Source organism: Trichosporon asahii, assembly GCF_000293215.1.
Source record: "Trichosporon asahii var. asahii CBS 2479 unplaced genomic scaffold scaffold00071, whole genome shotgun sequence".
NCBI classification, from domain to species: domain Eukaryota; kingdom Fungi; phylum Basidiomycota; class Tremellomycetes; order Trichosporonales; family Trichosporonaceae; genus Trichosporon; species Trichosporon asahii.
The window spans coordinates 1,413,377-1,434,094 of NW_014040854.1; the positions used below are offsets into that span (position 1 = coordinate 1,413,377).

The 20,718-nt window shown below is 59.9% G+C and overlaps 7 protein-coding genes and 1 non-coding gene across 8 annotated transcripts; 4 read left to right on the top strand and 4 right to left on the bottom strand.

Moving 5' to 3' along the window:
• Positions 1–179: 179 nt before the first annotated feature.
• Positions 180–1,647, bottom strand: A1Q1_05423 (uncharacterized protein; the record flags this gene model as incomplete). The annotated part of the gene is made up of 2 exons (XM_014322155.1): positions 180–911; positions 1,288–1,647. The coding sequence occupies 2 exons, from the start codon at positions 1,645–1,647 to the stop codon at positions 180–182; spliced, it is 1,092 nt and encodes a 363-aa protein (XP_014177630.1).
• A 1,728-nt stretch (positions 1,648–3,375) lies between these two features.
• On the top strand, positions 3,376–4,537 carry A1Q1_05424 (uncharacterized protein; the record flags this gene model as incomplete). Its single annotated transcript, XM_014322156.1, has 3 exons — positions 3,376–3,435; positions 3,613–3,718; positions 3,918–4,537. The coding sequence occupies 3 exons, from the start codon at positions 3,376–3,378 to the stop codon at positions 4,535–4,537; spliced, it is 786 nt and encodes a 261-aa protein (XP_014177631.1).
• Positions 4,538–5,228: 691 nt separating this feature from the next.
• On the bottom strand, positions 5,229–6,516 carry A1Q1_05425 (uncharacterized protein; the record flags this gene model as incomplete). Its single annotated transcript, XM_014322157.1, has 5 exons — positions 5,229–5,377; positions 5,423–5,633; positions 5,718–5,960; positions 6,118–6,291; positions 6,349–6,516. The coding sequence occupies 5 exons, from the start codon at positions 6,514–6,516 to the stop codon at positions 5,229–5,231; spliced, it is 945 nt and encodes a 314-aa protein (XP_014177632.1).
• Positions 6,517–6,870: 354 nt separating this feature from the next.
• A1Q1_t409 lies at positions 6,871–6,953 on the bottom strand. The gene has a single exon. It is a non-coding gene; the product is annotated as a tRNA-Cys (tRNA).
• A 1,585-nt stretch (positions 6,954–8,538) lies between these two features.
• On the top strand, positions 8,539–9,114 carry A1Q1_05426 (uncharacterized protein; the record flags this gene model as incomplete). Its single annotated transcript, XM_014322158.1, has 2 exons — positions 8,539–8,590; positions 8,831–9,114. The coding sequence occupies 2 exons, from the start codon at positions 8,539–8,541 to the stop codon at positions 9,112–9,114; spliced, it is 336 nt and encodes a 111-aa protein (XP_014177633.1).
• A 674-nt stretch (positions 9,115–9,788) lies between these two features.
• A1Q1_05427 (uncharacterized protein) lies at positions 9,789–12,224 on the top strand (the record flags this gene model as incomplete). Its single annotated transcript, XM_014322159.1, has 5 exons — positions 9,789–9,870; positions 9,936–10,085; positions 10,575–10,838; positions 10,898–10,981; positions 11,083–12,224. 5 exons carry the CDS (start codon positions 9,789–9,791, stop codon positions 12,222–12,224), a joined length of 1,722 nt encoding a protein of 573 aa, XP_014177634.1.
• Positions 12,225–12,381: 157 nt separating this feature from the next.
• Positions 12,382–17,442, bottom strand: A1Q1_05428 (nonmuscle myosin heavy chain b; the record flags this gene model as incomplete). Its single annotated transcript, XM_014322160.1, has 4 exons — positions 12,382–15,769; positions 15,860–16,770; positions 16,814–16,987; positions 17,068–17,442. The coding sequence occupies 4 exons, from the start codon at positions 17,440–17,442 to the stop codon at positions 12,382–12,384; spliced, it is 4,848 nt and encodes a 1,615-aa protein (XP_014177635.1).
• Positions 17,443–18,314: 872 nt separating this feature from the next.
• Positions 18,315–20,306, top strand: A1Q1_05429 (t-complex protein 1, theta subunit (tcp-1-theta); the record flags this gene model as incomplete). Its single annotated transcript, XM_014322161.1, has 4 exons — positions 18,315–18,371; positions 18,570–18,660; positions 18,714–18,995; positions 19,072–20,306. 4 exons carry the CDS (start codon positions 18,315–18,317, stop codon positions 20,304–20,306), a joined length of 1,665 nt encoding a protein of 554 aa, XP_014177636.1.
• Positions 20,307–20,718: the final 412 nt, after the last annotated feature.

Here is a 20,718-nt window from a genome sequence, read left to right on the forward strand (position 1 = left end):
CCCCCCCATCCTTGCTCTCCTCGCCTCCGCGCCGATCACAAGCTGAAACGCGCCTTGTCGCTCCCTACCCTCCGGTATCTGTCCGTTGAAAGCGCGTAGGAGCAGACGCCGTGCCATGCTCGTGTGTGCCGGATTCTGGCGGTGGCGAATACAGCTCTGCCTCAAGCTGAGGCTCAAGGTTAGGCGTACTCGTCCTCATCGATGTGCTGCCACCGGTTGAGCGCGTCATGCACCGTGTCGAAAGTGTAGAACGACACGGCCATACTCGGCACGATCTTGATCATATTCGGGACGAGGCCACGGTACATGCCCTTCCAGAATCCGTCGGCCTTGATCGTCTGCCGCATCGCGTCGATGGCGCCGTTGTACTGCGGACTGAGAGCTTGGAGTCCAGCGACCTGCATCTTTCTCCGGAGAACGTCGAACGGATGCGTGAAGAGGAGGGAAATGGCACCGGCGAGACCGCCGCAGGTCAGCTTGCGGATCGCAAACTCGGCCTCGCCCATCTCGTGGTCTGGCGGCATCAGGACGTGCTTCAGGTTCTCGTACATGTAGAAGTTGAGCGAGACATAGGGCGCCACGCCGATTGCCGTCGCCCAGCATCCCCTGTAGAGGCCCCGCAGACCGCCTTCTGTCTGGTACACCTTTTTCGTCATGCCCGCAATTCCGAGCTTGGCGTCCTGGGCACTGAAGGCTGCTCCGGCACCCGTTTGCGCCATGTTCGCCGTCGCGATGGAGAGACGCGCGCGCACCAAGTCGAGAGGGTAGGTTGCCACGACAGCCACGATACCGGCACCCGCGCCTGCCGTTAGGCGCAGGAAGGAGGACAGCTCCTCTTGTCCGGACCAGTTGCGCAGGAGCGTCTTGAAGATGCCGTACGAGGAGAATTGGAGCGCGGAGTAGGGCAGGATCTGGGGTCAGCTGGGTCCTGAAAGGCATCTTAGCTGTGTCTGCGGGATATCCACCGGTGCGGGATATCCACCGGTGCGATTTAGGGGACCGAGGACAGGCACAGGCGGACGAGATGCACAGCTGAGGGAGAAACATTGGGCCAGTTCCACGCTCCAGACGGTAGCTGCGGAGGCATCGACGATATCTTCGGGCCCGATGTCTCAGACATCGCGGTCAGACATCGCGCTCACACCAACCGCAGTCCTGTAACTCGGTGCGCGTCGGAGCTGCCCATCGCACTTCCTCGCTGGTCCTCAATGGCAATCCCTCGCTCCCTATTCCCCGGCGCTCCTCACCCTTCACACCTATCTGCGCCGCTCACACGACCGTACTCACTCGAATGACGTTGATCCCATTTCCCTTCATGAAGCCCTTGAAGCCCTCATCTTTCCACATGCGGACCAGACTCTTCCACACGCCATCGTACGCCTCTCCCGAGCCTCCCGGTTTGGAGCTCTGAACCTGGAGAATGATCTTTAGTCGTTCTAACGGGGATACGACTGTTCGGGACGCAGCGCCGGCAAGACCACCAGCGATGAAGGTGTTGATCACGGCTTGATTCTCGTGCACGCGGTCCGCTAGCCGCTCCCAGACTGTAAGCTCAGGCTCCTCATGGTCCACGGGCAGTTGATGCGACGGCGTGATGGGGGTGGGGATGCCGGCGGCGGCCGCGACGGGGGTCGACTTCGCGTCCATGGTCGTCTACGCTGTTAGACGTCTGGACGTCTGCGGTGAGCTCGTCGGTCGAGCTGGAGGGGGCGAGGTGAGAGAAGGGGAAGTGGGAGTGGGAGTGGGGATAGGGGGTCGATGCGCGGTCGGCGCGGGCCGTCAAGATCGTCTAACCTTGCGTTGCTGAGGATATCGAACTCTGGTCGTGGAGAGAGTGGAAGACAGAGAGTGGTGATCGATGATCGAAAAAAGTCGAGCGGCCGACGAAAGGCAGCGAGGGGCGTTCAGGTACGGGAAAAGATAAAAGTCTGGGGCAACGCGCAAGTGTCAACAAGAGGTATCGAAACGAGTCGCGCGAGCTGTGAAGCGGGTACTCACTGGCACGACGAGCTCTCACTCGCTCACTCGCTCGTCGCGCTCCGGACCGTGTGTTAGATCTTTGGGTGCAAGTGCGCGCGCTGGCCACTGGGCGGAAAGAGTCCGAGTTAATCTTCGGAGATGATCGGAAGTCGACTTCCGAGCGCGGCGCTGGGCGATCAACAGTCACGTGATCGGGAGGCGAATAGCCGAGCAGGGCAGGGAGATGGGCGGAGTTCGGTGCGCTCGACGTTCAAGTTGCTCCGCACAAAGGAGGGCGGAGGGGTTGCTGCTGAATGCTTAATCTGGAGTACGAGACGTGATGGAGAGTGTGGAGAGTTGAGACCAAAGAAGAGCGCAACTGTGGAAACAAAGAGTGTAGCTGAGCGCACTGTCTGCCCCAAGGTGCCTTCCCGGCGCTAAGACCAGCTGACAACTCGCTTAGCATTGTCACAGCGCGACGTTGCACCCCTAAAACGCCAAACAGCCCGCCAGCACAAAGCACCCAAAGGTGCAAAAGCGCAACGGCCGCCGCCTCCGTTTCGGACATGGCCACGCTTTGGCGTGGGCTTGGGCTTTGGCGTTCGGGTGGCAACAACGCCAATCCCGTCAAAACCGCAAAGGGTGACGGCGAAAGCCGCAGATAACAGCGCTCGTCACAGTGTGTGGGTTCAATTCAGCGCCATGCAGGAAGCAGGTGTAAGGTCAATGGGCAGTCACCCGCCCGTCACACCCAAGTCAACAGCCGCCATTGCCGCTACTGCCGCCGGGAATGAACGTTTATCAGATACCACCCCAAGCCCATTTCATGAAACCTCGTGTTTGCCGGTTTCCGTTTCACTCCTCTGCTCTCTGCACCTCCGATGTCTGCTTCCGGTCGACGGAGGCTTTGACGGAGAGCTGGAGGTCAGGATCAGGAACGCCGGCTCCAGAATGTCGGATTCTGCGAGAGGGGGCGACCGGGAGAAAGAGTGCAGAGGGGCATGAGGGGGAGATCTGGCTGACCACCCCGTCATGCACATGCGTCGAGACAAAGTACGTCAGTTCGTAGGCACGAGATTGTCCCGCTACCCCGTCGTAGAGCAGAGCAAGGCTCTATGACGGGTCGCGGAGAGCGTAGGAAGTCAGCATCCAGCACATTCCGTCGGTTCACACCACTGCGACAGATTGAACGAAGCGGTGATGTCATCATCCCTCCATCCACTGACCAGCTAGCACCAGGACCGAGGCCATGCCATCCTCTCGGTCTTCCCAAGCACCGAGGTAATGGGGCCTCTCCCCCTTGCGTTCCCTCCTACGGAAGCATGTATCCGTCCGATGATGCTGTATATATGCACCTACCTCTTGTTTTACATCTACTCTCCACTCCTCGTATCCGAGTTCAGCACCTAAGGAATCATGTTCGCCACCCGCGCTTTCGCTCCTGTTGTTCGCCGCGCTGCCCCGCGCGCCATCCGCGTGAGTATCGAGCAAAACGAGGCGGAGCGGAGCGAGGTTGAGAGGAGGGGTTTTGTTTTTCCTGCCTCCCGGGGCGAGCCGGAGGAGCTCTGCCGCTGCTCTACACTGCGAAGCTAGAGCAGGAATGGGGACAATTGAAGGCTGGGCAGACGGTGGTGGACACACGCTGATAGACAGAACTCCCGCGGCTACGCTGCCCCCGGCACCCCCGGCGGTGCCGTTCCCCCCCACTCGGCTCCCTCCGGAGCTCCCGGAGGTGGCCCCTCCGGCGGAAAGAAGGACAGTGAGTATCGTGAACGCCGCAAGGCGGCGCAAACAGCGCCCGCATTGGCGCGGAGTGCACCGTGAGCTGCTCTGCTTCGTGTTCGACCCGCAGTTCACAGACGAAGCCGTTCGCGAAGCCGAAGCCACATCGGGCGCAGATCCTTGCAGATCACTGGCGCAGGGCGCAAACGCCACAATCTGAACCAAGCTGACCTCAGACACCCCCCTCATCATTGCCGGTGGTGTCGTCGCCGCTGCTGGCCTGTACTACTGGTACAAGTCTGGCGGCAAGCAGGAGATCCAGCAGCACCGCGTGAACCAGGACATCAAGGACGCGTACAAGGACGCGAAGCAGGTGGCCAAGGACGACGTGAGTTGGGCCGAGGGCAAGGTGCAGCAGGGCCTTGACCGGGTGAAGGACGCTGCGGGACGCGCGGGCTCGCAGGCGGCGCAGGGCGTCGAGGAGGCGAAGAGCAAGGCCGCCCAGGCGCACGCCGATGCTCAGAAAGGCTGGAACGAGGCCAAGGCGAATGCGTCGCAGGCGCGCGCCGACGCCGAGCAGGGCTGGAACAACGCAAAGGCCAATGCCGAGTCGGGCTGGGACAATGCCAAGGCCAACGCAAAGGCCAACGCGGACCAGGCCCGCGCCGACGCCGAGAAGGGGTGGAACACGGCTAAGGCCAACGTCCAGCAGGGATGGGAGGACGCAAAGGCCAACGCGCACGCGGGCATCGAGAACGCCCGCACAGCGGCTAAGCAGGGTATCGACAACGCGAGCGCGAAGGCGCACGAGCTCGGAGACAAGGTCGAGGACAAGATCTCTGGTGCTCGCAAGTGAGCTGCTGGCTTCTCGGCCCGGCAGATTGCTTGTCGAGCTGCTGGGCGTCCGGCCCGTCTCTCCCCTTTCTTGCCTTTCTTGGATTACCCCGGCGACTCCAATGGACCACTTCCCTCCTTATCCCCCCAAAACCCCATCTTGAACAGTCGGTACAGGTCTCAGGCGGAGACGACAATAAACAGAAGAAACAGCAGAAGACAATGAACATCTTGCCTGAGCCTGAAGCCTGGAGTCGCCTCCCTGCGCCTTCCATCCCTGCGTTGCGTCGAGCCTTTCCTTTCCAATCCACCCGTGTTGCCTTGCCTCCAGTCGCGTTGCCCTCCACCTCGGTCATTGCCCTATCACCTCGGTCTTGCACGGGCCCTGACGTCCACATGGGAGACTTGACTGACCACCACAGGCCCGCGTCGCTACTGAGAAGGCCCGCGACATCTACAACGAGGGTGTCGACGTTCCCGTCACCAAGCGCACGTAAGCAGTAATGGAATGAGGTCTTGTGTATGTGTATAGCAAAGTAGTAGTCATGCAAGGAAGAAGTCGATGGTCACTATGTCTTGCCGAACTGTTCCCATCGTCTGTCAGTCAGTTTTGAGATGCCGCGTTCTTCTCAAAGATGATTACATCGTCGCCGCACTGTAGCTCTATCGGCTCGACATTGACAAACTCGTGTGTGCGGAGGGCACCGCACCGCTCAGTTCTTGAGGTCTCCGTTGGTTTGCGAGTTACGCGTCGCCTTAACCACCACCGGAATCATCTCGCCCGTGCTCAGCGGCCACGGCTTGTGGCCCAGCACAACGAGAAGGTTACGGAAGATGGCGCCGTGACCGGTGATGGAAATGTCTGGTCTGTCAGCGCTGCTCCATCACTCACATCCCCTCCACTCACAAGTCTCAGGTGCCTCGCCCGCGAAAATGCGGTCCATGTATCTGCGCGCGCGGAGCTGCATGTGTGCGTCCGTCTCTCGGTCGTCCGGGAGCCAGAGCTCGTCCTCCTCTGTAAACCCGGGCTCGATCTTGACCATGGGGAAGCGTTCGCGGATCGTTCGTGCCGGCGAGCGCTTGTCGCACGTGTGCGAGCCGTAAATCTCCCTAAAGTCCTGGCTGTCAGCTCACTCGGCACCCAGGACGTGCACACGCCACTTGCACCCTCCCTCTCGCTATGCTCGGCGCAGAGAACTCACCTCCCAAGTCTCCGGCGGGCCGAGCATGTCGCCCCACGAGTTGATCATGGTCTGACACGTCCTCTGCAGCGGCGAGGTGAAGAATCGGATCTTGTCGACTGGCGCTCCGGCGGCTGCCTCACGCTTCCACGCCGCGCCGACGGCCTTAGTCTGGTCGTGACCCAGCGGTGTCAAAGAGGGATCCGGACCCCACGTGAACTCGCCGTCGCCGTTGACGAATGCCATCTCGGACTCCCATTTCTGCTGTCAGCGGGGATCATTCTACTTTGCGGCCTTCATTGGGCCCTCATGCTTCCAAGAATAAAAGAAGGAACATGGGGCGACGGAGCAAAGGCCGAAGGAACAGAAGGCAGTGTGGTCGCAGAAGATGAGACAACGGGGGCACAGAAGGGTGACTCACCTCAACGCCGTACTTGTCGCTGCAGAAGTTGTGCCAGCCCTGTCCGTGTCGTCCGAGGAAGAAGACCTTGTACTGCACGCCTGGCGGCGCTGTCGCCTGCAGCTCCTCGACACGACGTTGGAAGTTGGCCCAGCGTTCCGGACTCTGGTCGAGCATGCCGAAGCTCTTATCGCGCTAGACGTCAGTTTAGGTCTCTTCAGGCGTGCTCCTCTCCACTCCATTGACGCTCACAATATCCGTCTCGAACTCGACATTCTTGTCGCCGTTGTCCTGCAGGAAGAAGCCGGGGACGATGTTGTACTCGAACTTGCGTTCCGGGACGTAGAGCGGCGGCGCAGTCTTGGGGCCGCCGGACTCGGTGCCGGCGACGGGAGGGTTGTCCACTTGATGAATCGTCATGTTGTTGTTGAGTGTTGGTGTGGAGGAGAGAGACGCGAACTTTTAGGACACCGATGACTAACCGAGTCGACGCAGAGTTGCGGTGTCGCAAACTCGCCGCCGCCTGCCGCGCCATGCCGCGGGAACGCGCCGTGGAGCATAGAGGGGTGAGTCGCTCTTCCCTGGCGGTGGCTGAAATGTTCCGCGCAGTCGGCGCACGCCCAGAGGCCAGCCAGCGTCAGCCTGAGAAAGAACGTGCCGCTGCCGCCGGCAACAGCAAAACGGCCCGCATCGGCCATCGGCCGCCTTCCGAGCCCCACTGGGAAAAGAATCGACCGAAAACTGTCCGAACGACCCGGACGAATCTCAAAAACGAGAGAATGCCCGGGATCGAACCGGGGACCTACGGATGGTTGCGTAATTGCAATCCGCCGCTTCTACCGCTGAGCCACATCCTCTGAGATGCTATTGCTGACGACTGCGCCCCCGCGGGGCTGGTGACCGCACCTCTGCTCACGCAGATTCGCGTCTCTGCAGCTCTCGATGGTCCATGCTGGTATTGCGGTAGCTCCCAAGAATACTGAAAGTCTTGATGACCCGAAGTTCTGAGATGAACATGAGTTTCCAAATATTGCAGGAATTTCGCGAGTTTCTAACCTACTCGTCTCCCAGGCTAGGACTCTTCTCCCGCAGGACACCTTGTGTATATACCTCTCCATCGGTTGGGCTTGGAATGCAACGAGCACCCCGTCCGAGTCTACGCTCTGACTCGAACTCGGTGGCTCTCCCGTTTTGGAAATCACCATCCGTACCTCCTGCCTGCTGTGTGTGTGTCCAAACCCTCTTTGTCCATCAGAGCAGCCCAAGGCTCGGGTCCTCTCGGGTTGCTGATGAACATGCGCCCTTTGGCTACACGCATTTCGCACCATCTTCTCATCCTAGCACCTTCCAAGGCGAGGAAAAGCGCTGAGTGCGCTTCGGGCGAGGGTGCAACGCTGTCCATCAACGCTCGCGGCGTGCTCGTTGAGACGTGTATAAGAACGCGTACTCGCACACTCTCTTCTTCTCCATCCTCAACAACACTCTCTCGACTCTCATCCCTCACCAACTCCCACCTCAACTGCTCAATCGCCTTAGCAAATAACTCAAGATGTCCTCCGTCTACATGCTGAACGACGTTGACGACCTCGGTGAGTGGCCTTTCCCAGCCTCAACGCCACACACGGTGCCGCGTTGGAAGCGCTAACCCTGCAGACCTCGCCAACATCCAGGACCTCGTCGAGCAGTACGGCTGCTCGTGGGAGATGGCTTACCAGGCCTACTTCGAGGCCGAGGGCGACATGGTCATTGCCAGTGAGTTGGCGTCTTTCGATGGAGCTGACTGCCAGTGGCTTGGCTCGAGGACCGCATGTAGCCATGCGTCGCCGCCTGGCTAACGGGACTTCCGGGTCCTGAGGGTCAGGTCCGCCAACCTTCCGGGACTTCCATATCCCGATGAACAAGTTTCGTAGACCCAGTAGAGAAATAGAAGATGAAAGGGCCCGGGATGGGGGCCGGGGGAGCGGGCTGGAGGGGGTGTAACAGTAGTGTAGAATTGGATGTATACTGGGTTGTACTAGAAGCCAGCAAAGCTACATTCGTCGGACGGCTCATAACACTTGGCGATTCAGATGTGTGTATCGCACAGAGGCACTATTTACGTGGGACCGCGCCGTCCGCTTCTCCCACAGCATCGAGAAGCAGAGGCCACTTTGGGCGTGTTTCAATGTCTGCGCTCTTTATGGAACGGTTTTCTCGAAGTTGCTGTCGCTCCTCCCGCCCCCACCACACACATTTGGTGCGAGTGGCATCCCTTCGCCCACCAGCTTCACTTCCCTGCATCCCGTGCGCGGTGCGACGCTGCTCGCAGTAGTCTGAGAGGTACTGGACGAAGCACACACTCATCTGAATGGGGGGCAGGCGACACGTTTACAAAGTGGGATAGGTCTTTGATCACACCTTCTCACCAACTCTCGTCGCTAATCGAGAAGCGACTTCTTCACGATGCCCAACTACAACTTCAACTTCCGCTTCTTCGCGCACACGACCGATGTCGGTGAGTTCATCTCCACTTGGATAGCGTTGAAAGGTGAAACCCTGCCCTAGATCTGGGACCACTCTCCTTACACCCTTTTTATACTACGACTCCCACTGACAGCAGACAATCATTGGATCGGCGTGCTCGTCCTCGAAACCGGTTGCACCTGGGAGGAAGCCGTGTTAGCCTACTTCGCTTGCGGCCGCAAAATGGCCGAATCGGGTTTGTTTGACTCTTTGAGCTGTCACTGACACCCAGCCGAGTACATCCACAAACGTCGCGAGGACGAGGAAGAGGGTGAGACGCAGCTGAATCAAATCAAGGAGAGGAAGCTGCGCGAGAGGGCCAAGCTCGAAGAGGAGTTCCGCACTGCCAAGGCGGAGCGCGACAAGATCAACCCCAACCTGCTCGAGGAACAGCTCGAGATTGCGGAGTACACCGCCGACAGGACTGGTGTTGGATACCCTGTGCCGCACAAGAAGGACGAGAACCCTGAGAGCGTTGGTAGCGCTGGTAGCGCCGGGATCTCCAGGTCGTCGTAGACCGTTGTGGGCAATCACATGTTGTATTTATGTATCGGAAGCTCAGCTGCCCAAAGACAATGTTTCATGCTAGCCAGCGGGAGAGAGCCGTCGCCATTGGCAGTGCATTCACGCAGGACCACCAACATCGAGCGTCGCCCGATCCACATGGACACCGCAGGCTGCAACCTTCCACGGCCGCTGAATGCAGCTCAGTTGTCCACCATGGTCCAGACCCACTTGCACGTGTAGTTGTGTATATGAGTGGAGGCATTGACGGAAGGAAAGGTCGCAGCGTGCGACGTCACGGAGCTCTCGGTCCGAAGAAGGACGTGTGGAGGGCGAGGTGGAAGGCACGGAAAGGTGCGAAAAATAGCGCAAAATGAGTGCGACGCGCCACACACGTCCTTCCACACTCCTTGGCACACTTCACTGATGTCCCGTCCCATTGTCCCGCAGAACACAGAGTGTTAACGTGAGAGTGTGCGAAGAGGGCGCACCGGGGAGATATCAGAAACAGCACGCCATTCCGATACCAGATACCTCCGCCCTTTTCGGCGCCCGGTCTCGTCCGACTCGTTCGAGAAGGGCTGGTCTGAGAGGTACTTAAGAAGGGCAGTTCTTGGGATTCCAACATCAATACCCAAAAGTTGCCAATTGCAGCATTCGCTCATCAGCCCAACACTCTAGCCAACATGTACACTCAGACCAACAAGCCCTACCGCGACGAGAGCGTGCCCTGGCGCGAGTCGTACTATGGCCAGCCAACTGCCTATGGTGAGTTATGCCTTCCGAGCTCCGCCATCAAGCCACTCTCAATCACCTTAGACCCAAAAGCGCAGCGAAGAATACCCTCCCTTCCGAGCCTTTTCTTCGGTGCCTACTAACACCAGATGTCCACATGATCAAGGCCCTTACCCGCGTGACGGGCTGCCACTATCCCCTGGCCGAGCACGCCTATTTCGTCTCCAACAAGGACTACGAGAATGCCTGTGAGCCCCACCGCCTCAATTACCTCACTAACGGGCAAAGACCACTACATCCTGCTGGAGCTCGAGCAGGGCCTGCACACCCGCAACGAGGCTTACGTTCCCTCCAAGTAGGGACGCATGCGTTAGCACGCTGCTGGGCAACAAGGGCCAAAGTCTGATGCACAAGAACAACTAGATGAAGAAGAAGCCAAAACGAAACCGAAACACGACGGTAAAACGAAGCCCATGCTGGCAATTGTACATAGATCGTAGGGGAATGCATACACCTCTCAATTACTCCTCGTGCATGGTCCATTGAACCATGGACACGGTACGCTCATGGGTTTGACGCGTACGTGACTGTGGCACCTGCGGAGGACAAGACGAGGTGGGGCGGTGATGTTGTGGTGCGGCTACGCTTTGGTGCGTCATTGCGGGAGTGATGAGCTGCGGGGATGCGGGGATGCATACTGCGCAGCGACGCGAGGGTGCGAAGGCCGTGTACTGTAGACTACGCTCTCGGTGCTCGCGCTGGGCAAGCGAGCGTAGTGCACAGTCACTCAGCACTCCGCACTCCGCACTCCGCAGCGTCCACGCATGACCCCAGCGTACATGAACACCCAGATGCTCTTTTCGTTCTTCTCTTCATCCTCTCTCGTCTTCTTATACTCCTTTTGCTTGCTTCACATAACCATCCCCATCGACTTGAAGACGTCGAAATGACAGAGCACGGATCCCCTCCGTCGGCAGATACCAGAGAATTGACCGAGATCGGTGAGTTAGGCCCATCGACCGCCAGAGACATGGCTGACACGCAGACTATATCTGCGTAGCCCATCACAGCGCCTCAACAGGGAGCTCGTGGGATGAATCCCTGGCGCACTACACTGAAGCAGCAAACGGCGTGGATCTCATCGGTGCGTCTTCCGGCGCTCTCTGCGCTGACGAGCAGTTGCCTGTATCCGATACCTCTTCGACCTGTCTCCCCAGCAGGACAGTGTTCCTGGGCATCAAGCAGAATCACCGGTTGCGGCGGCGGGGCAATCGGGCCACAGCGGGGCCGAGGAACCGGCAACTGTCAGCGTGGGTCAGTTGGCGGTTGACTCCCAGACCGAGATCAAGCCTGATGTCGAGGACAAGGACTGCGAGAAGGACGGGAAGGACGGGAAGGACGGGAAGGACGAGAAGCACGAGAAGCACGAGAACGGTGTGAAGGACGAGAACGGCTCGAGGGACGAGAAGGAAGAAAACGATGCGAACGGCGTGAAGGACAAGAACGGTTCGAAGGACGGGGAGGAAGGAGAGGTTGAGAGGGACGGGAAGGACACGGTGGCGGAAAGCGGAGATGCAGAGGTGAAGGCTGAACCCATCTCACCTGAGAATTCGGGCATGGGCCAGAGTGCGCCCAAGCCCACTCGTAAGCCCCGCTGGCCTCGTCGCAGGAAGAAGGCAGCCAAGACGAAACCGGTCGAGCCTGTTGAGTCTCTTGACACTGATGCGCCTGCTGCGCCCGCTGAGCCGCCTGAGCCGCCTGGGCCTGCTGAGCCTGCTAAGCCTGCCGATACAGATCCCACAACAACCACTGTGTCTACCCAGCCTTCTGAGTCCTGTAAGCCCGCAGAGCCGAATGCTGAGGCTACAGAGTGCACCGTGTCCAAGGCTCCCGCAAAAACACGCAAGGCGCGCAAGGCACAGAAGCCGCGAAAGAAACCCCAGCCTCAACCCGCCGAACCTTCCCCTCTCTCTTCCCCACCTCCATCGCCGTCGAGTATCCTGCCTCCCCTCGCCGAGCAGTCTGAACCCACCAAGCCGTCTCAGCCTGCCGAGCCGCCTCAGCGCACCGAGCCGTCTCAGCCCGTCCGCTCAGCGAGCACCTCGACCAAGGCCTCGAAACCTGAGCCTGAGCCTCAGCCGAGGAGAACTCGGACCAGGACCAAGCCTGCGCGTTTCCCTGCTCCTGAGCCTACTGCTTCTGTCTCGACTATCCCCACTGTTCCGGCTGAGGCGGTTGAAGAGGCCGGAGTAGCGGAGGTGCCAGTGCGAAACAGGCTGTTAGACGAACCGCAGAACGAACCGCAGAACGGAGTCCGGCAGCCCGTCGCCAGGCGGACTCGTAACCGAGCTTCCAAGCGGAAAGTCAAGTCTGAGCCTCAGTCATAAACCCCTCTCCATGGTTTCTCCGTTGTAGCCCTCCCTCGTCTCTTGTACACTTGCCCCCTCGTAGTTTGTATCCTTCGTTCATGTACAATACATATTTGTGTCAAGCAAAGAGTCCACTACAATCTTATCCTGTCGCCTCGCCCCGACTCGCCCGCTGCTAGCGGATAAAGGCCGGTTTGCTGCCCATGCTCGCCTGCTGCGCGTGTCCATGGCCGTGGCCATTGGCCTGCCGCCTCGGTCCGCCCAGAGCACTCGAGTCGAGCCGCTTCAGCTGGTCGCTCATGTCTCGACCGAGCGCGTCGTGGCTCTGCTGCAGCTGCTGCAGGAGGTCGTTCTTCTGCCGACTTGACGCGAGTTCGGAGCCGAGACGCCTATTTTCGTGCGAGACGGCGTCGAGGCTCTTCTGCAGCCGCGTGATCTCGTCCAGCGCCCGGGCGAGTTTGCCCTCGGAGCTGGAGGAGACGGAGCGTTTTGGCGACAGAGGGTTGAGAGGGGCCGTGGACTGGCGCCGCTTGATGTCGGCGAGGTCGCGCTCGAGGGAGGCTGCCTTGGCCTCGGCCGCCGCGCGCGCCTTGCGTTCCTCTTCGAGCACGGCAGAGGTGACGTCTGCCGGCCCGAGGGAGGCGCGACCGGCACGCGCCTCGCGACTCCGCTCCTTCTTCAGCATGTCGTGCGAACGCTGCAGATCCTCGAGGTCAGCCTGGAGACGGTTCCGGTGTGTTTCCATGCTCTTCAGGATCTGGTTCAGCTTCTTGTTCTCGCTGACCTGCTCCACGAGCTGGCGGTCCGTCATCTTCTTCGCCGACTCGAGGACGTGCACGTGCTCCACGATCGTCTTGTTCTCCCGGCTGCGCATTAAGGCAACCTCGTCGTCGCGCGCCTTGATGTCCGCGGCGGCCTGGGCGAGTTCGCGCTCGAACTGCGTGAGCTCGTTGCGGTGGTTGGCGATCTCCTCTTGGTGCTCAGAGAGGGACTTCTCAAGCGCTTGGCGGGTGGCAATCTCCTTGGCCAGGTGCGTCGACGTCTCGTCCAGACGCTTCCGGAGGACCTGCCGCTCGTGCTCGAGCGGTAACAGGGCGTCCTCGAGGTCGGCAAACTTCTGGTCCTTCTCCTTCAGACGCGCCTGGAGGTTCTTGACCTCCGAGTTGGCGCCGTTCAGGCTGCCCTCGGTCGCGCGCAGGCGCGCCTTGAGCTGCTCCAGGTCCGTCTCGATGGCGCGCTTCGCCTTGTGCGCCGCATCGGCAGCGGCCTCAAGCTTCTTGGCCTCGGATGTCTTGGCCTTGAGAGCGTCGTTGGAGGCGGCGAGGTTCTTCTCGGCAGTCGAGTGGCGCTGACGCAGGGCATCAATGTCGACGCGCAGCTTGTTGGCGAGGGCAATTGCGTTCTCGCGCTGCTTCTCCTGCGACTGGTGCAGAGACGCGACCTGCTGACGCAGGCTAGCCATCTCCGCCTCACGGCTCTTCTCAACTTCGCGACGCTTGACGTCCTCGTTTGCCTTGGCGTCCATAACCTTGCGGAGCTCGTCGAGCGACTTCTCGAGCGTGGCGCGCTCAGCAGCGTCCTTTTGAATCTGGCGGTCGCGGGCGGCGATTTCAGAAGCAAGCGACTCGGCCTTGGTCTGCAGAGCGGCTCGGGCAGACTCGGTCGCCTCATGCGCCTTGACAGAGGCGCTGTGCTTGCCCTCGAGGTCCGCAATAGCCTGCGACTTGGCCATGAGCGTCGCCTCATGGGCCTTGATCATCTCCTGCAGGTCCTTGGACGCGACATCGCGAGACTGCAGATCCTTCTGAAGCGACTCAGCCTTGGTCGTGTGCATCTCGACCTTCTTCTTCTCCTCAGCAAGCAGCTTCTGGAGCTCAGAGATCTCAGACGCCTTCTTGTCGGCGGCTCGTCGTGTCGCTTCGTCCTTGGTACCAATGTCTCGGCGGAGGTCCTCGAGCTGACGCTCGACGGCGAGCTTGTCGTTTTCGAGCTTGGTGTGGGCGGCAGTCCTGTCCTTGGCGGTGCGGAGAAGTTCAGCCTCGCGGTTGCGCCACGACAGCTCATTCTTCTCGAGCATGCTGATCTGCTGCGCGAGCTGGTCGTGCTTGTGCTGCAGCTTGGTGAGAGCGTCCCGTTGCTTCTCGCCGGTCGCGCTGACCTCGCTACGGGCAGTCTCGACCTTCTCCAGCTCAGCTTCAAGCTCAGCGACGCGCTCCTGGAGCTGCGCTTCGTGCTCCTTGGCGCGCTTCAGCATCTCGTCCTTCTCGACGGCGAGGTCGCGCTCGGCGAGCAGGTCGGCCTCGACTTTCTCCTTCTCGGAGAGGAGAGCGATCTTCAGCTCCTCAAGGCGCTTCTTCTCGGCCTCGTCACGCTCAGCTCGCTCCTTGATCATAGCAAGCTCCGCACGCTTGACGGAAAGTTCGTCGTCGACCTTGGTAGCAGCGAGCAGCGGGCGGACCTTGACGTAGAGCGACCACCACGGCCAGTCGCGAAGAGAGATGTAGGCTCGAGCGTTACGCTGGATGGCGCGCACAGCCTGCGCGCGGTTGATCAGCTTGTTGATGCGTCGACGGCAGATGTGCATGCGCGCGGCGGACTGGAAGCGACGGAAAATGTCGGTCAGCAGGTTGTCGCGACGCTCCTCAAGCTCGGCAAGGATGCCAGCCTTGAAAAAGATCTTGGTGGCACCGATGGCGTAGAAGTCGGGGTCGAGCTCGAGTGCCTCAGCAATGAGACCAGCCGCCTTACGACCGTCCATGTAGCCTTGCGGGACAACGCCGGGCACTAAGACCTCGTAGCGCTGGCGGAACTCGGCGAACGACAGACGGTTCGGGTATCCGAGACGCGCAATACGGATGCCTTCGATGACACCGTTGCAGCGGAGCTGGTCGAGCACGAGATTGACCTCGACCTTACCCGGCTTCTTCTCGGAGTTCGGGACGATACAGCGGACGAAGTGAGGCTGCGTGCTGGCAAGCTGGCTCATGAGCTGGTTCAGCTGCTCCTTGTGGCGCTGGCCGACGGTGCGGAAAGCACCACGCTTGACGCGCTTGCCGGCGGTCGCGGTCGTGGCGTCCTCGGCGTACTCGTGGAACATCGTCTTGATGGCAGGAACGGTCGACTGCGACGCGAGACGGGCCGTCGCATCGTTGATCGGGTCCTTGTTCTTCTGCAGCCAGCCCTCGGTGACGTACTCGACGTCGCCGGCGTAGTGCTTGATGACGAAACCACGGCTGAAGCGGGTCGCCTTGAACTTGGCGCTGCCGGGGTGAGGACCCTGCGTGCTACCCTTGGGCGGCTCCCACAGAGCCTGTACCTTGTCGTTGAAGGTGATGTCTGTAGCTCGTGGCATGATGCACTCCTCGTCGAGCATGGACATGATACCGACCGGCTGCTGAGCACTCTCAATGAGCTCGATCGTCGGCTGAAGGTCGAGACCAAAGTTGACATAATCCCACTTGATACCCTCGCGGGTGTATTCCTCCTGCTCAAGGGTGAACATGTGGAAGTTGAAGAACTGCTGCAGCTTCTCGTTGGTGAAGTTGATGAGCAGCTGCTCGTAGCTGTTCTCCTCAAAGATCTCGAAACCAGCGATATCAAGGACGCCGATGGAGAGCCTGCGGTCAGTTTGCGCGATAGCCATTTCAACTCACGACTTGGCATTGGGGCGATCAAGAGCTTTGTTGATGCGGCTGACCATACCACCGAAGGTGCGCTCAAACATGAACTTTGACAGCGCGCCCAGCTCGTCCTCAGCCTGCTTCTTGGATCGCGGGTACGTGACCCACTCGCGACCGGCACGGACTTTGGGAGCCAGAACGGACTTCATGAACTCCTTGTCCGAGATACCGAGGAGGTGGCAGACCTTCTCAACAACAGGCTGGGACTCTGGTGGCATGAGTGCCTGGTCGGCGTTGGTCGCGGTCAGGCCGATGTTGCCGATGTGCAGAATGATGGCGATGATGCGGAAGAGCTCGAACTGCTCCTCCTCGGAGAAACCGACAACGTCGAGGGCCTCCTTCAGCAAGCGCCACTCGGCCAGGTCGTCGACACCATCAATCTCGAGCCGCGTCTTGTTGAGAATGTCAAACTTCTCTGGTCCCTCAGTGAGCAGAAGGCGGTCGGCAAAGCCAGCCTCCTTGGCTCCCTTCAGGAGCTGGTAGAAGACATGGAAGTTGCGCTCGCCAGCAGCACGCTGCGTGACACGGCTCTTCTCCAGGAGATACCAGTCGATGTTGGCTCCGGCGATGGCACCGGACGGCGAGAAGAAGATGCGTACGAACTTTCCGAAACGCGACGAGTTGTTGTTGCGCATCGTCTGCGCGTTACCGAACGACTCGAGGATCGGGTTCGCTTGCAGGATCTGTCGCTCGAGCAGGCCGAGCTCGCCGTCGCTCCTTGGAGCAACAGAGAGCTCCTCGGCAGCCCGGCCCTTGAAGCTGGACGATCGCGGTAAGCCGGAGAGCGGCGCCGATGCTCCCGAGCTGGACGGCTCATTCGTGTTGGCGATCGCGGCGAGGTACTGAATGACCTTCTTCGTGTTCTCCGTCTTGCCTGCACCGGACTCTCCACTGATTGTCAGTTCCAGCGCTAGTCAGACAACTCACGTAATCAGGATCGACTGGCTCTCCCTCTCCTCGCCGATCTGCTGCCAAGCTCGCTCGGCGACGGCAAAAATATGAGGAGGGTTCTCTTCTCTCCGCTTTGATCGGTATTGGGAGACAATGGTGGAAGTGTAGATCGGAAGGGGGCGGTAGGGGTTGAGGGAGATGAGGAAGAGACTGCGGGTTAGGAGGTTCGGGTGCGTTGGACATACCCAGAGTAGCTCTGATGGTCAGCAGTGTCGGAAGAGGTCACTCACGTAGATGCTGCCTGCGCCATATCGTGATCGCAAGTTGTTGACAACACTGGCCTCGTTGAGGTGGGTGAGCTCGGCGATGTCCTCGACGCCGTCGAATTGGGGCGGGTTCATGGGCGAGAGGGAGTGTGTCGGTACTGTGCGCATCTCACCAGTAGCCGACACGACTACCTCTGCCGTCGCATCCGCAGCAGCATCGCCTGCGGACGGCTCGGACTTGACCCAGCCGGCAAGGAAGCCCTCGGTTGCATCGGGGATCCAGACTCGCCTGTTATCGTCGGCCATCGGGTCGTCGTCGTCGTACGGGGGGTGGTTTGTTTGTTTGTGTATTGGACGGTTGAAGATGAGGTTTGGTGGTAGAGGTGGCTGCGTCAGCATGGTTGTTTACGTCAAGTGGAGGAAGAAGGGCAAAACATGATCTGCGCCAGAGTGTGTGTGTGTAAAGCACTTACTTCTTCTCGTTGAACTCGGCCTGTGCGGCGGCATCAACTGCGAGATCCTTGTTGACTTTGCCAAAGAGCTTTGTCGGGTCCATGCTTGGTTGAGGAGGGAGGCGGCACGGGGAGTGTGGGTGCACGGGGTGGTTTGTGCAGACGCTAGGATTCGATGGGATGGGCCAAGCCCCTTGTTTACCGGATGGCCTAGCCAGAGACAGCAGTGAGCGATGACGGAGTCGGGGTGAGTATCGGCGGGGGGCAGAGTCACACTGCTAGTCTCTGGGCAGTGAGATCGATGAGTTATGGTGAGTCGGAGATGTTTGTCGATGCAATGTGAAAGTTGTTGTGATGCAGAGTGTTGGTGGGATGTCGATCACAAGGACAGGAACTTGTTGGGGGTGGTAATGTTGGGTGCGGGTTAATGTCGACTGCCGGTGTCCCAGGGCCTTGTTTTGTTGTTTTGATTACCTACCTCTCCTTGGTGTGCCCTGCGCTTATGGGCCAGCCCGTGCCTGGGCTGCGCCGTCCTCCTCCGTACCTCCGTCGTTGTGACGTTCCAACAAGTCAAGATCACACGCGTACATCGTCCCTGAAAGCCAATCAACTTTACACGCCATTACCTTATCACACCCTTGGCTGGGGTCTCAACTTGTAAACAAATGCGACCGTGGGAGACATCCAACTAACCCCGCCTGGCCAGCATGTGGCACCGCGCCACGTGCATGGATGGTTCCAGTCGCGTCACTGCGCACACTCACTCACCTGAAAGTCGACGAACAACCGACACCAAGTACTCTCTACACACACACCAAAATGTCCCTCAAGGTTCCCAAGGCGTCGGGACCCGACCTCTTCAAGCCCGGGTACAAGGTAGGTTGTCGACTGGCTGGCTGCGGTGCTTGAAAAGTGCATGTCCGGAGCTATGCCGAGCTGCGAACGATCGAAATCGGCGAAGGCATGTCGAGATATGCGTCAGCTCTCCGATCGGCACCTCGACGGCGAGGAAGGTCCTATTCAGACATGCAGACACCGAAGCTTCCGTTTCGGTAGGCTGAAGCTAACACGCAGCACCTGTCCGGACTCGAGGAGTCTGTTCTTCGGAATATCGCGGCTGCCGGAGAGCTCAGCGAAATCGTGCGCACGAGCTTCGGTCCCAACGGTGAGTTGAGGAGGCTGCTACAAGCAACTGTAACCCCAGGTAGCTGACCGCAGGACGCAACAAGCTTATCATCAACCACCTTGGCCGTCTGTTCGTCACCAACGATGCCGCGACGATCATCCGCGAGATTGAGGTTGCGCACCCCGCCGCCAAGCTGCTCGTGATGGCCGCTCAGGCCCAGGAGGCGGAAATGGGAGACGCCACCAACCTTGTCCTGATCTTTGCCGGAGAGCTGCTGAAGCGTGCGGAGCACCTGCTCACCATGGGACTGCATCCGAGCGAGGTTATTCAGGGATACGAGATGGCGCTGGAGAAGGGACGCGAGGAGCTCGAGAGTGAGTACAGCTGCATGAATAGAGTAATGATGCTTCAGCTGTCTCGCTGCAGCGGTTAGAATCTTGTAGCTGACAGCAGAACTCGTCACGTCGACGATGCCGAACCAGCCCCTTCCGACCGTTGACCAGCTGGCTGCCGCCATTGCGCCGTCGCTCGCCTCGAAGCAGCCCGGCTCTGAGCGCTTCCTGTCGCACCTCGTCGCCGAGGCCGCGCTTACGGTCATGCCCAAGAACCCGCGCGACTTCAACGTCGACTCTGTTCGTGTCGTCAAGATTATGGGAGGCAGCCTGGACAAGTCGCGAGTTGTGCGTGGAATGGTGTTCGGCCGCGAGCCCGAGGGTACGGTGAAGAGCGCGAAGAAGGCCAAGGTGGCCGTTTACACGTGTGGACTGGACATTTCGCAGACCGAGACGAAGGGCACTGTTCTGCTGAAGAACGCCAACGACCTGCTCGACTTTACGCGTGGTGAGGAGCGACAGCTGGAGGGATACATCTCGGAGATCGCCGACTCGGACGTCAAGCTCGTCATTGCTGGATCGGGTGTCGGCGACCTCGCGCTGCACTACTTCAACCGCTTCGGAATCGCGGTCGTCAAGTGCCTGTCCAAGTTTGACCTGCGCCGTCTGTGCCGCGTGTTCGGTGCTACTCCCCTTGCGCGTCTCGGAGCCCCGACGCCGGAGGAGGCGGGCTTCATCGATGTGTTTGAGACGATTGAGATCGGCGGCGACCGCGTGACCGTCTTCAGGCAGGAGCAGGGAGAGAAGACGCGGACGGCGACCATTGTGCTCCGTGGAGCGACCTCGAACCACCTCGACGACCTCGAGCGCTCCATCGACGACGGTGTCAACAATGTCCGCATCCTCCTCCGTGACGGCCGTCTCGTGCCCGGAGCCGGAGCGAGCGAGATCGAGCTCGCGCGCCGCGTGCAGGACTATGGTGCCAAGACGCCCGGTCTTGCGCAGCACGCCATCCGCCGCTGGGGCGAGAGCATGGAGGTTGTCCCGCGCACGCTGGCCGAGAACGCGGGTCTGGCGGCCGAGGATGTTGTTGCCGCCCTCTACGGCGCGCACAGCAACGACGAGGTCGACGCCGGCGTTGACATTGATGCCGAGAACCCGCCCGCCATCCGCCGTGTCACGGACACGAACGACCCGAGGGGAACCGTCCTGGACGCGTATGCGGCCAAGGACTGGGCCATCAAGCTCGCCACCGAGGCGGCTATCAGCGTGCTCCGCGTCGACTCCATCATCGTCGCGAAGCAGGCCGGCATCGCCCCGCCCAAGCAGCAGGGCCACTGGGACGAGGACTAGATAGAACGTAGGCATGCATCTGTAATCGACACGCACGCGGCGTGAGCGAAGCGGGCAATGAGCGCCGGGATGATTGAATGCAGGCATCAAGTCTGTAGCGAGGGCGCTGAATTAGCAGTCAGCAGCCCCCACTTCAGTGAAGCCTAAGAACGACATCGACTGCAAATAGCCAGCTATACCCATGCAATGTCGAGCGTCTTCCTTGAGCCGAGTTCCGAGGTTGGACTGGATAATGACGCGCGATGTCAACATTGCGAATCACGTGACGGACGCGTTCGAACGACGCGTCCAAAATCAGTCCGCTCGACTGCCTCCACAACAGGCGGTTGACTCACCCCTGCTTGTTGCCTATCTCCAGATCTCAATCTTCTCTCCCCGACTTCACTCCTCTTCTCCATTCCGCTGCTACGTC